Genomic DNA, 15,371 nt, shown 5'->3' with positions numbered 1-15,371 from the left:
GAGAACTCTATCAACTGAAACAGTTAATTAACCAATTTCTCTGCAGGCTTCTAAAAATTACAGTGGCTTCAGTGTTGTGTGCATGGCAACTTGTTTTTAGCAATTCGTACAGACAATTGCAGCCTGAAGATAGAATATTTAAAGCTGAAGAGACAATTAGGTAGAAAGGCTGACGTCTCTGAAAGGCAGTAGTGAAAGATAGCAAGCGATTACATCAACTCAATATTGATTAGAGTGCATTTAGTTTAAATTATAAAAGCTCTCACAGATGACTGTAGTAAAATAAACACCTGAATGTGTTTTTTGGATCCTACTAGTCTGAAAGACATGTAGCTCAGTCCGTAGAGACTTGGTATGAGAAGGCACCGGAACCCCACACTGTGTAGAAACTCTCCACCGCTCCTACTAGGATGGACATTTCAGTCTGTGTGCTGTGTGGCGATAAAAAGTTGGCTCGTTTCAAATCCTCCATTTCTATTATGGAAGCAAATAGCATGAAAAAAACAAAATTTTAGTGTGTAGTGCAGGGGTCACTAAGTGGCGGACCGAGTCCGGACCCAGACGCTGACCTATCCGGGATTTTCAATTTTGACGGGGCGTTTCTATTTTAACCAGCGCAGCCTTTCTCGTTTTTACGGCACTAGTTTAGAGGTTCAGGAAACTCACAGACCAATTACATGTGAGTTAAGCCATCTCACGTGATGCTACGCAGCCAATCAAATCTGTGCATTCCAGGCGGCAAACATTGCGACTCTGAATACAGACAGATGAGAGGTGAGAGGCAGGTGACAGATGGAAAGACGAGTTAGCGATACAGGGCGAGAAGACGGAGAAAGGGAGAGAAACACTGACGAAGAGACGAGTGAGCGGCAGACAGGGAGAGAACAATAACTACTCATGGCGCTCTCCAAGAAGAGAGAAGTCAACAGAGCTTTCAACCCAGAATGGACTCATTCATGTTCATCCTTCCACTGGAGCACAACACCAGCGTCTCATATGCTCAGAGACCGTGGTGCTCATTAACAGTGGTGATGTGAAACAACACTATGAGACAAAGCACAACGTTATTGACCAAACATACCCACTCAAGTCTGAACTGAGGGGACAGAAAATAAGCACTCAGAGCTCAATATGATTTTGATTTGTGACAAAATAAAGCAAATAGGCCACCTGTCAGCATCATCAGCCACAGAGAGCAGTTTAACCCAGGATGTGCTAGTCTGGGTTAAACTGTGCAATTGTTAAGATGTGTTGATTTATTCTAACATTGGTTGAGACTTAAATCAGGATGTGAAACAGTTAAAGAAAAAGGGAAACTCAAGCTGCTGCTACACTTTATTTTATTGTTCTAAGATTAGGCACTTTATTTTGAGATGCACAAAAGCTATTTTATTTATTTTCTAAATTTTATTTTTAAATGCAACCCGAGAAGAACACTATACATATCTACAGTATTATATATATATATATATCTGTATAGTTCAATGTTAAGGGACAATAAATATTGTCTAAATGTTTTTAAATTGTACTTTCTTTATTAGATTTGACAGTCAGTTGTTGATGAAGTGCAGACGTTGATACAGCTACTAGGCTACTTCAATATATATCACACTAATTCATAACGCAAGTTAGACATTATGATGCTCCGGACCTTCGCTCTCGGAAATGTTCTCTAACTGGACCTTTTAGAATTTTAGTTGAATACCCCTGGTGTAGTGTGTCACCTTAAAAGGTTCAGTGTGTAAGAGCTGCCAGAATTGAAACTTGAACATTAAAACAATGAACTAACATTATCAACAGAGTGTGAAGAAGTAACAGTGTTGACGTTATGTCAAACATGTCTCTGTGTTGTGTTGCAGAGATATCAACTGAAGTTAGCATGCTAACAGCTAGCTGCACATCAACAGGTGAACATCCCACAGCTATAGCAATTAGAGGTGATCAGAGTCCAAGGTGAAAATGGAGGTCTGAGAAGGAGGTGAGCTCAGTCTGACTCACCGAGGTGTTGGTGTCGAGCTCCAGCAGCGCAGCGGTGATGTAGGCTGTCAGGGACACGTCGTCACTCACTCCTCCCTGTTAGAAACAAGAGCACAGGAAGAACAATTGTAAAACACACGTCAGTGTTTCTAAACTAGCAACCAAATATTTAAAAAAATATTACTAAAACCTGTATGTGGCAAAGAAGCTGTAATTGCTTTTAAGTTGTAAATAATATTTATTTTCTAAAAGTCCTTGCGAAAGCTGCATAAAACAGGAGTGTGATGTTTGTACACAACAATAGTTTATTTGAGGATTCTCAGTTTAGAGTGAGTCATAGTAATGAGACGGCACTGGTGAAAGTTACAAATGACCTAATTGCACCAGACAACGGACTTGTCACTGTACTTGTCTTGTTAGACCTTAACGATGGATCCCGCAAGGTTCTGTACTTGGACCTATTCTATTCACCTTATTAGCGCTTCCTTTAGACAATATAAAAAGGAAACAATCCATAAGCTTTCATTTTTATGCAGATGATACCCAATTATATCTATTCATCAAGCCAGATGAAACCAATCAGTAAGCAAAATCTCAAGCATGCCTTAAAGGGCCTACGAAATGATAAACATGAATTTTTTACTGATGATAGTAAATGCTATTTGTGTTGTAAAATGATGTGTTATTTATGACACAATGATCGCAGTATTTAATAAATCATGAACGTCATATATTACGAGGCTGTATATAAAGCATTAGCTATTAGCTAACAAACAGACCGGAGGACAGCGCTGGTTTATGAAGTATAGTCTGTATACTGACCGTCTCACGGCTGCCTATAGTAGCCGGAACACTTACCAGATGTTCATGGAAGTTACAATGTCGTAACTTTACGAGACTCACGTGAAACGGGTAACAAGTTGTTGCTACTAGATAGATGCAACCGCGTGCTGGCTTGTGCTGGCTGGGGTCTCGGCAGTATTGTAGGCACAGCATCTGCGTTCAGTTTTAAATTCTTTTTGAATCTAAATTCCCTGGCGAGCATAGTTTGTTCGAAACACGATCTCTCAAAGTGCTGCCCACAAATCATCGGTTTCATCGACGCACTTGTCTTGTCCATAAACGTGACATTTTATCATCTTTTGGCCACAGAAAGCTAGATTTGGAGACTTTTTATGCTGGTATGATCGTGATTTATTACAAATACATCAATATTAAAAATATATATATGGCACATTTCACAATAGATATGCAACCTCTATCATATACCAAGCCCAATAACACTGACAAAATATAATTTTGTAGGCCCTTAAAGGACATAAACCCCTGTACTGACAATCATACTACTCCAAAATGACTTTCTCTGCACTGGCTTCACCTACAAAGCCCTTCATGGTCAGGTGCCATCTTTTTTAAAGATCTCATAGTACTCTATTACCCCACCAAAACACTGCATTCCCAGAATGCAGGGTTACTTGTAGTTCCTAGAGTCTCTAGGAGTACAATGGGAGCCAGAGCCTTCAGCTATCAAGCTCCTCTCCAGTGGAACCAGGTCCCAGTTTGTGTTCGGGAGGCAGACACCCTCTCCACATTTAAGGGCAGGCTAAAGACTTTCCTCTTTGATAAAGCTTATAGTTAGGGCTGGCACAGGCTTGCCTTGAGCTAAGCCCCTAGTTATGCTGCTATAGGCTTAGACTGTAGCAAGATTTATACCAAGCTCCTCTCCCTCTTTATCTGTATGCATTCATGTCCCATAAATGCATGTTACTAACTTGGCATCTGGGGCATCATCCCCGGCGGTTTTGTGCCCTCTTGTTGTGTAGGTTGCCACATTTAATGGTTTTGTCTGTCCTGCTTTACGCCCACTGTAACTACTATTATTAGTCATATTCTTGACGTTGTTTTTATTAGTCATATCTTATACTTGATATTATTGTTGGCTACAACTGGTAGCTGCCCATCACTCCTATTAACAGGCTGGTAGGGTCAGCAAGTGATCAACAACAGTAGCAAAATGCATTTCCTGGCAATCGGCTAGGCTAAAAACAAGCCTGACCTGGTGTGTTGCAAGCCACAGTTTGGACTTTGTGGAGGTTGAAAGACTGACATCCATAGAAAGTTTGGAATCATTTTGAACCAGAGCAATTGCAGATATTAATGATTTTACACTGCACCACTTAATGTGCATGTTTTTTCACTTGGTGACACAATTGATTCAGTTACTGCTGATTGGAAGCATTGCTGCTTTATAACAGATGCACACTCCTTGGCCATTAAACTCTTGATTAAATTTAATTGAACAACACTTCAGTTTGTCTCTTTCCTTGTCTGAAAAAAACACAAGCTAGGACTGAGCTGAGCAGATAAAACTCTTATCTGTACCTTAACTGGCAGCAGACTAGAGATCGTTTCACTACATTTAAAATCAATGCCTTCGCTTCAGAATGTCTTTGGCTTCTTGCTCATCACACAGTGTTAGATCCATTAGAAATATTAATCCACAGCACTCGGTCAGCGCTTGTGCTTTAAAAATAAAAGATGCACAGATTACAATTTTTTCTTGTTTTTTGTCTTTCTATGTACTATAATTTACAGCATACACAAACATTTTTGTAACTTATTTTTCATGGAAAATATTAGAATTCAAATTGTATGTTCTAAATAAAACAATGACTATTGAATAACCCAGGTTATCTGCTCCAAGTTACAGGACCTTATCTTATTCAAACAATTCTCAAAATAAAAGTGCTCCAGGTTCCTGGATACCTTCTATGTTGCTGTGTGTGTGACGTCAAACCATCATGGGACTCGTGTGACACATTGATGGGAAAAAATCTGATATATATGACAACCACGCTGACCGATCAGTGCACTCTATTGAAAAAGCTTTTTATCCATAACAACTATTTAAAAAAAACAGGGTATCTGCATTAGACACACATCTGTCTCGGCTTTATGGTGTTAAGGCCCTGTCACACATATCCGTATGGCAGAAACGTATGCTGCCGTATATGAAAATTTATCAGAGTCCAAATACGTCCAACTTTTCATCGGATCGGAAAAGTGAACGTATACAGATACACGTGGCGGAAATTTCTTTTAGTTCACCCCTCTCCTTTCCTCCACTCCGTCTCTGACTGTAGGTGTGTGTTGCCGCCCGGGGGGCGTGGCACGGTTTCCATTTAGTTCTCTCCTCTCCTTTCTTCCGCTCTGTAGGTGTGTGCGCACGTGTGTGTCAGCTGCGAACCCCCGTTCTTCGTGTGTGACAGGGCCTTAAGTTGGCTTCAGGAAATGCTGCAGTTGTATAGGGCCTGTCAGCAATAAGTTGTTTGGGATATTTCCTCTGCTGTGTGTGCGCGCACTGCTTGTCAGCAGGCCGGGGTGTGTGTCACACAGACGGAACAATCGCCTAGGCCCACTTACATCAATGCTGCATTCAGGTACTGTAGGAGACTTGAAATGTAGCTCTGTTTTGTTCCTGAATTTTTTTGGAAGGTATGTGTCAAAGCGCTCTTTTTTTGTCTGTCTGTCATGATTTTTCTGAAACATGAACAGTACCCATGTGAGAACGAACGAACACACACACACACACACACACACACACACACACACACACACACACACACACACACACACACACACACACACACACACACACACACACACACACACACACACACACACACACACACACACACACACACACACACACACACACACACACACACACACACACACACACACACACACACACACCTCTCTAAACAACCAAAGCTGATGATATGAAACCTGATACTCTTATCTAAAATGTCCAAGTTTCAAACAAATGTTGTCACCTTCATGCCGTTGTGGAAGAGTTTCCCCACAGATCTGATGCAGCCGTCAGGCCGCTGAAGTTTGGACAGCCACCTCCTGGAATCTTTAATGTGCTTGGCATGCACAAAGATGTATGGTCGCGCCCCAGCGAAGGACTTCATCACAAAAGAGGTCAGCCTGGAAGGTCACGTACAGAAAAAACACACAAGGTTTTTTTTAGAAAACAACTCTAACCACTTGTGCCTGTGTTAGTAACCCCAAAATGGAGCCAGCTTCAGGACAATTACATGACAACCTTGTGTCTCTGACACAGAGCACTTAGCCTGAGCTGCATCCACAGCAAAGCAATCTCATTCCTGTGAGCCCAACACGAGCCCAGCAGAGTGAAGACAGCTGGGGCCGATATTTGGATCATAATTTAGACATAATGCTTCTGAAGGAAAACGGTTATAGACATACTACATTACACTAAGCATATTGTATTGCACTATAATCAGTTTAGACCGTATTGGTCAAACCTGCTTAACTCTTGATTGATATTTATTTATTTAAAAAAAGGTGCACAAAAATATACATTAATACATTTTCTGGCCACTTGGGTGCAGCAGAACAAGCTGTAAACACAACATTTACATATTATACATTTTTAGAAGTGCTAGCAAACAATTACACATCCAGCAGACAAGAGCAACATTAGCAATCATCTTGAGTTGTGTTTCTGGAAATGAGGTTGATTAAAGCGGTGAAACTGAACCAAAGAAAGCGGCAACAGCAAAGTCAAGTGATCATTTTCTGTGGGTTCGACACTACGAGTAAAGAAATACCATGTGTAAGGGACATACTTTAGTGAGTCCTTGTATTTTATTTAGACAATTCCATCCAATTTCCTGTTGGATTTATAATGTAATTGAACACTTGAGAGCCCTAGTTTTTGCTAACAAACACCCACACACCTCAGCAACTGCCAAACTGCCCAGCACCCTTCCAAACAGCAATGGGTTTGTTAAATCCCCCGAGGCACCGTGCTTTAAGCCCATTAAATGCAAATATTAATATTTTCTGGCAGGTTCCCCATAAAGTAAATTATTAGCATGCTTGCTGGTGCCAAGCGCCAGAAAGGACTCCCTACGTGTGTGTGTGTGTGTGTGTGTGTGTGTCTCTCTGCCTCCCACTGTATCTGCATGTCATTGCCAAATGAAGTGTGTGAGATTTGAGCTGAAAATATTCACAGTTTAACATCAAAGCTCTAGTTAAATGTTTTAAAAAGTTCTATAACTACTGATGCAACTGCAATATAATACGAGTTATATAATCATGAACATATTCTATTATTCATATTATTTTGGTACTTTTCAAAAACGCACAGTCAAGTATCAGGGACAGGTGTGTAAGTAAGACAGTAGGTGGGATTTCTGGTTCCATCTCATTTGTATTTAGTATTTTTATGTTTTTAAAAGACCCAAGGCCTTATTATCATTTCAGAATTTAATGAACACACTTGAAGACGAGAAGAGAAGGTAATCTTTTCCATATCATAAATGTCATTTATTATATCTATCCACTCCTGTGTTGTAGGGGGTTCAGGAAGTAATCAGCACCTTGCCATTGTTTTTGTTTTACAAGCGGAGATTAAAATGTGAAGCATATATACAAGGGATATAAGTGTTAAGTATGCTTTTTGTGTTTATGTGCTTTGTGAAACACTGCCCAGAAAAGGCCTTATAACTGCACACTCCCAAAATCTATGCCAGAGATTGGCTTGCCCAAACACACACACTGTGTCCAACATTTCACATCCCCTCCAGCAGAATGTGCTCTCTGCTGTGGTGTAACAAAGAAACCAAGACACTTCTCCCCACACGACCATCATTTATATTATTATTATTTGAAATCTTTGTTATTTATTTATTATCTTACTCTGTATTTCATCTCTTATTTTGCTATTTTAAATGTTATTGTTTTAACTTTGTATCGGGTTGTTTTTAACTTGTACAGCTGCCTCGCCTTATTAATAATTTTACATGTGAAATATAATAGAAAAACTGGTATTTTAAAATAACATTCATAAGTATTTAATATAAAAACTGAGTGCTGTGCTCCATCGTTACTAGAAAATTACAATATGGCAGTGAAGATGTTCTTATATTAGCTAAGATATTACACTAGTTTTGATTGCAACTCTGACTCAACTGACTTTGTTAATTGAATCAAACTTGTGAGCAGTTTCGCGTCGCTATTACACAACGCCAACATCTGTACCCTGGGCATTATGATGTAATGAGGCAAAGTTTACTGACCAGGTGTTTCCAGACTCATCAGACTTCCCAAAGGCACTGTAGGAGCCATCATCATGCTTGTAGTTGAGCTCCCTCTGATATCCTACAACACACACGAGCAAAACCTCACATTCACAAATAAAACACACTTTTGCACACAGACAGAAAATAGTGCTGGGGGGGCTACGCTGGTGAGGGCCTGTTGTTACACATGCTGGTGAGGCGATGATACAATCCCGGCAGGCTGCTTTAAATAATAGATCCAAGAGACTGAAGGCTCATCAGATGTCAGAACACTGCACAGCTATTTATAATACTATGAGACAAGATTTAAAAACTTTGGAAAGTTATTTCATCTAGATGATTGTGAGGTAAACAGTAGAAAAATGGTATTCATGTTACCTGTGATCTACCAGGAATGTGCTTTGCTTGTGTTTGATTGGCCAACGGCTTGAACACCATTATAGTCACTGTCCGTCACAGACTCAGACTCACCGCTCTCCAGGAAGCGCGTCGCTTTGTCCTGAATGTCCTTGGTCAGCTGAGCCGTGCTTTTCAGGTAGTTGAGGATGAAGATGTTGGGCGCAAACAGCACCATGTTCTGCTCCCCGCAGCCGTACGGCATGGCCAGCAGCTTATCCAGGTTTTTCATGGCCCGGCCCATCAGGTCACCTGCAGAAGCAACAGGAGAAAAATTATAATTTGACAACATCGCAGATTGGAAAGTGAAAAATACAGTAGAAAGTATCAGCTGGTCAATCGCATGCAAAAGTCTTGATGGCCAAAGAAACTATGTTACTGACCCAGTACAGAGACAGAGGCCCTGGCTGATCCAGCCACAAACATCTCGGGCATCAGAAGGGAGACGTTCTTCTCCACAGGCCCCTCTGGCCACAGAGAGGCAAGAAGACGACAAATGAGGTAAAAAAAGAAAGAAAACACTTTCCCATTTTACGTACAATCAATTTCTTGCTGAGAGTTAGATGAGAAGATCGATACCCCTCTAATGTCTGTACGGTAAATATGAGCAGCAGCTGGTTAGCTTACCGTATAACCCCCTCATAACAGCTTAGCATCGTTTCACTTTGGTTGTCGTACGGATTAAACAACCAAAATATAACATGTTAATTATTGAGCTTTAGAGGGGAGGATACGACCAGGCCAGCTGTTTCCCTTTGTTTCCAGTCTTTATGCTAAGCTAAGCTAAGCTAACAGTCTCCTGGCTTCATTACACTCAGTGATGTGTGATTTTATTTGAAAACTGACAAAGTGGCGTTGCAATGAGTCAGTGGACTCCATATAGCAACAAAATACAGCTGTTCAAACATGAAATGACTAACCAACTGTTCCATTTCCTACATACTTATCTCCAATCTGACAAACACAAAGGCTTCTGAACAATCAGTCATCCCTCACACTCAACCTCTGACCCAGCTCTCTGTGGCAGAATGACATAAGGAATGAGAGGATCAAGATGAACCTGTAGGCTTCAGTTAACAGACACTGATACACATGTAGTGTGTGAGCGCTCACCTGCAGGACAGAGGAGAGCGTTATGACTGACCATCTGTGGGGTTCCTTCAGCCTGTGTGGAGAGAGACAAAGAGAATGAGATGGATTTCTTTAAAAAGCAACGTAACAATTCCAACTAACAAGTACTGTGTGTATGTGTATGTCCAAAATCTGAGATGTTATTCTTCTGTGGCATAGAGTTCTATTGCACGCACATTTAGACTAAAGCTACAAGTTACTTACTAGTGCACCAAATGTGGATCATTCCGCCACTGAAAATAGTCCAACAAAAGCACTATTTCTTTCTGTGAGTAAGGTAAAAATGACAGCGGCCAGCTGTTTTAGGAAGTGTCTTTTTAAACAATAATATTTTATTTCTTTAGTGCCAGCCGTATTCATAAAAAAAATAATAATAATAACAGGGTGATAGGATTTTTTTTTATATGAATCACAAATCTAACAATTTTAATTTAATGCCCGACAAAAAAGGTGTAGGCTCTTCAGAAGGAACCAAACTACAATACGTGGTCTGCAAGTTCAGATGGTTCATTCTTCTCACATTTGGATAAGTTCCTCACACAGCCCCACTTCAAAACATCCAAACCATCCCTTTAAGGTTACTTTCCCAATATTCACAGAAAACCAACAAGTAAACATGTCCCAATTAGTACTCGAACTCAGATGTTCTGCTCATGTCACTTTTGTGCCCTGTTGTGCTCTTTTACAGTCACTGACCTCCACCAGCAGGGTGCGGACCACTGTGTCGATTGCGCCCATGTCGGGGACAGTGGCCACCTCGTTGCCACACAGTATGTCAGTCTTCAGGGCCTCTGCGCTGACCTTCAGATTCACCTGACCTGTGTGCACATGTACAGTCTTATTGATTAGCGCTCCCGCTCTCTGTCACACTGCCACTTTTTGTGTGCGGAGGCAAAAACATCTTCCAGTCTGCTATTCAATCCAAGTAATTATCCTCCCCGTTCCTCCATCCCTCCTGTCTGTTTTCCTTCCTCCCTGTTTCCCATGTTATTCACCCTCATTAATCCCCATTTGCAGCCTTATTATAGCGCTCTATCTCCCACCCCCTTCCTCCCTCCCTTCACAGCCCACAATCCTTCACACGGAGGACAAGTACAGATCACCCCCCAAGGGAGAGGTTTCGTAGTGTTTCGTCAGAGATACTACCTGACTTGTTAGTACAAGTGATTGTCAGCATTCCTCTAAGGAGGAGTTAGAGGAGCGCAATTTGACATTCATCAGAGCCACGTCTCCATCAGTGGTGATGGGGGCTGATAGAAATCCTCTGCTTGCAGGCCAGGCAGCGTTACAACAACAACCTCCCGTCTTTGCTTCCAGCAGTGCAGACACAAACAGCTGTCAGTGCACTTAATGCAGATTAATTGGCTTGTTCTGTCTCATCTTTGTCACGAAAGTGGAAGTTTGGCATAGGACGGAAACAAACAACATCAGTATTTAATTATGAAGATTGCATTATATTATTAGCGACAGTAATAACAGGCACTTGGAAAAATATTTTGCCGTAATGAGGAGGCAGAGCTGTGCCTGGCTGACTGTTGGCAATGCTGTTCATTCCATTTTTAATTAAAGCTAAATGCACGGGTATTAAAATCTAAATTCCACCCTCATAGTGCCAAGTTGCCTCTAAAAGAGCATTGGACGAACATATTAGGACCATACAAGTGTTTTAGAGTCATTAACATTTCTCCTTCCAAGGCACACCAGTGTTTTAGATTTGTGGATGCATGTTGTACACACTTTCTACATTTTTATCAAAGTTAAATTATTATCTCCAGTATGAATGTTCGTTTGTTTTTTCAACAGAACATTTCTTGAAAATATCTAGAAATCTTAAAAAAGAACATGAAAACTTATTTTCTCTGATGGGCTCCTAAATGAACACACTTATTTTTCCAAATACAAAATGTTTTAGATTTTTCACATTTCTTTGGTTTGAAGTGGGCTGAGCTCACGTGGACAAAGGTGGTGTCACATATCTGTGCACAATCGAGATTCAGTCAATTAAATTTGTAAAATTCACAATAAATAAGGATAGTTATTGCCCAAACATTAACTTTGAGTTATTAACATTACTAAGAAATACTTTGAAACCAAATTTCAAGGGCTTTAAATGTAGGCCATATTCATGTTTTCATGTCCAGTCAAAAACTTCAGATCTTTCCGCAGACCACTTAAGAACATACCATTATATGCAATCAAAGGGAAGGTGAATAACACTGACTTGCTTATATGTTCTGTAATAAAATGTAATAAATAATTAGTTTTGAAATAGAATGGAATTGAGCCAGCATTATTTCTGGTCATCAGTACCTAGGGCAGTTGGAGATACAATCCATGAGAAGGTCCTGCTCTGCTCCCCGCACAAACACACACTGTACTGGCAGCCATCACAGTTTCTGAAGGTGTACTGGTCTGAATCAGCCAGTGTAATCTGCACCTGCAGACACAAACAAAGACAAACATAATTAGAAATAAAGATATAGCTGCAACAGGTTCAAACTCAGTTTGCTTCTCGGGAGGATGCAGGTCGATTGTCGAAATGGAAGTCGCAGAGAGAGTTTTTGTCTACACAAAGCTGGAAAAAGTCTCTTCAGCTGATTTAATTTGTCTCGAGAGGGACTGAGAACAATTACACAGTCGTTTCATCATTACAATGCATGCAGCGTTTCAATAACGGCACACTCAGAGTCCCGCCATCTTTCTGTTAATTTTAAAGTCCCCATCAGGTCGATAGGGATAATTTGTGGGAAGCCTCATTCAGCCCACAGCTAATGTAATAAAATAGCATATAATGCTAAATAGGACCACGGCCACATTCATCCATCATTGTGACACTTTAGATCAGGGGTAGCCAACGTGGTGCCCGTGGGCGACTGGTCTAACATGTTCTAAAAATAGCACTCGTCACCATGAAGCTCCGTCTAAAATGTGTATTTAATTGTTTTGCTGTTTTTTTTTTATCAGTAACACTTGAATTATAAAATTACAATATTGAATATAGAATTAAAATATTATGTATATATGAACTCTGACCCTGCGCAAGCTAAATCTCCATTTCCCTTTTCGCTGAGACAAACTAGCGGGAGCAGCTATGATGGGGCGCTAGGTGTGTTTATTACGCATACCTGTCAATATTGGAATTTCAAAATAAGGGATTTTTTTTTCTTAATCTTAACAGCTCTCAGCCCCCCAGCCCCCACCCATATAATGTAAACACAAACACATAAGGGACGGGTATATACACATTCAGGAAATACATGTTTATTTAAAGTATGTATTACTTGTACAGACAAGTTTATAAGATGTATCTATTTTATTTATTAGTTATTATCAATTTGTCCGCTACACTGCGACTGAAATCATCGCAGAAGCTGAAGGCTACATTATTTTTGGCGCAAAGCATCGACATCTTTCCCTCAGCTTTGGTCACTTGGTCTGCCTCTGAAACAGTTCTTGTCACACATGAAGTCATTGACAGTGTATGTTTTGTGCCTCTTGGCGTACTTGTGCTTGGACGATTTTTCATGCTGGCGAACATCGCTTATTATTATGTGCAATGCTAACATCTGAATGGCACACTTTACAAAAAGCACGAGTTTGCCTGACTCTGCTTTTTATTAAATAAGGGAAGGTCTCCTCCCATTTGTCAGGTACTTACATAAAGTTTGAACTTTTTTAGCAGGTACAACTGCGTCTCCATCTATCTCCCGTTCACTTTGACTCTCATCCATGTTGTCTTCTTCTGTGTTATTGTTCCTGTTTTCTTCTTCTGTGTGTTTACTGGCGGATAACGTTTTTCAACTAAAGTTAAACATAATACTGTTACCAGCTCTACCGGAGGCCACTTTACACTTTTTTTTTTTAATACGCCTATTTTTTATTTTTTTTGAAAGGTTAAAAATACGGGATCATTACGGGAAAATATTTAAATGGGAGAAAAACGGGATGGAAGTAAAAATACGGGATAATCCCGGGAAAAACGGGAGGGTTGATGTTTTTATGCTAAACATGGCAGAAAAGCGAAAGAAAACTAACTATTTTCACAATGTTTGGGAGGAAAAAGTATTTTTTACAACAGTGAAAGAAAAGTCTGTATGTCTCATTTGCGGGGCGACGGCAAAGCGGCACATTGTGGAGACACTTCGGTACGTGTCACAGAAGCTACCATGCTAACTAACTAACTAACTCCCCACCTGCAGCACTGCGGGCAGAACAAGCCGACAGTTAAAGGCAGATTTGGACAGCAGCATCTCTTTTCACGAGGCCGGGGAACAAGTCACGCAAAGCAACGGAAGCTTCATTTAGAGCTGCACATTTTAAATAAAGAACAAGAAAGCCTTATCGGACGGAGAGGTCTTGAAAGGTGCAATGATGTTATTGAAAACACTGTTTCAAACACTGTTCAAGACGAGAAGAAAGGTTCCGATGTGATCTCCTCTCTCGCTGATGTTTTAAAATTAGTGGTTTGTACAAACAGGATATGATTTGAAGATGTGACAGTTGTGCAACTGTAATTGTGTGTAACTGGTGTGATTTTGAACAAAATGCTTCAAATGTGCTCATTCATACAAAACTGTCAATAAAGATATTTACAAAAATATCAGAGATGTGATAACTGTGACTTTCAAATGTTGAAATAGATTGAGAACATAAATAAATAATGTTGCATGTTTACATATATCTGTTTTTCCTACCATAAATCATTGTTAATAATCATTGTGATGAATAACTAACATTAACATGTGATCAGACAGTCTCTTCACATATATGAATATTTATTATGATTATTATTATTATTAATGATAATGTTACCATTAAAGGTGAACCGTGCAACTATGTTATTCAGGAAGTTTGTGTCAACAAGCAGCCCTTCGTATTATTCAGTACCCTTGAAGTAGCTCTCAGTATCAAAAAGGTTGGTGACCCCTACTCTAGATCTTGTTTAATACTTCCCCCAAGAGTATATGCACCACATGTGGTGAATCTGTCAGTTGGATTTTGAGGTACACATTTGTGGTATTTGTGGCGCCCTGTATGGTTCGGGACCAAAATGCTTGGGTAGACGTATTTTCAAAGTAGAAGTGAACAAATCTTTGATCGTAACAGTAGCGCCACCATGTGGCCGATTGAGTTAATATATCTTGGGAACTCAATGCGCATCATTTCCAGTTATTGGGGCAAGTAGTAGTGTGTAGGTCATTCCAGCCCAAGGGAATTTGAGCTGCGACATAAGATAACAAATAAGAAAAAGAACATGCCGGCACAAACTCAATAGGGTTTAAAAGCTCAGAAAATTTGAACCCAAAATAAATCAAATATACTTATTCAAAGAGATACAAGTGAAAATGTAACTATTGTATCCACAGACTACACCATCATACTTGCGAATCCATTTAGATAAATTAAATCTGCACAATCTTAAATATTTACCATAATGCACTTGGAGAGATAGTTGAAGACAGTGGCTTTGAGAGTAAACACCTCCCCTCGGATGACAGAGTAGGGCAAGGTGAGACTGACAAAGAACGGCTGGAAGGCAATCAGTCCAGTGTTGGGCGACACGCCGAAGCCGACAGAGGAGATGCAGAAAGCTCCAGCTGCCCACTTAGTGATGGTGTCAGGGACTATCTTCTCCACATTCACTGAGCCACTGTCTCTGTACAAACATACAAGCAACAATCAAATTAAAAAGTTGCACGGAGTACCCCTTAAAGTTTTATGGATGAATACATGAATATACTCAGCAAATTT

General features: G+C 40.2%; 1 protein-coding gene across 3 annotated transcripts in view; it reads right to left on the bottom strand.

The window, feature by feature from the left end:
• The window catches only part of LOC115017528 (alpha-2-macroglobulin), a 37,492-nt gene that overhangs the window by 7,287 nt on the left and 14,834 nt on the right, over positions 1-15,371 (bottom strand). For all 3 annotated transcript variants that reach the window (XM_029446057.1, XM_029446055.1, XM_029446056.1), the window contains exons 19-27: positions 15,051-15,276; positions 11,931-12,057; positions 10,317-10,438; positions 9,603-9,654; positions 8,873-8,956; positions 8,565-8,741; positions 8,091-8,172; positions 5,814-5,970; positions 1,999-2,073 (exon numbers count right to left, since the gene is read on the bottom strand). In XM_029446057.1, coding sequence (XP_029301917.1) covers positions 1,999-2,073; positions 5,814-5,970; positions 8,091-8,172; positions 8,565-8,741; positions 8,873-8,956; positions 9,603-9,654; positions 10,317-10,438; positions 11,931-12,057; positions 15,051-15,276 — 1,102 coding nt within the window. The remainder of the gene's footprint in view (positions 1-1,998; positions 2,074-5,813; positions 5,971-8,090; positions 8,173-8,564; positions 8,742-8,872; positions 8,957-9,602; positions 9,655-10,316; positions 10,439-11,930; positions 12,058-15,050; positions 15,277-15,371) is intronic.

The sequence above is a fragment of the Cottoperca gobio genome, chromosome 13, assembly GCF_900634415.1.
Source record: "Cottoperca gobio chromosome 13, fCotGob3.1, whole genome shotgun sequence".
NCBI classification, from domain to species: Eukaryota; Metazoa; Chordata; class Actinopteri; order Perciformes; family Bovichtidae; genus Cottoperca; species Cottoperca gobio.
This window is presented reverse-complemented; position numbering and strand designations above follow the sequence as displayed.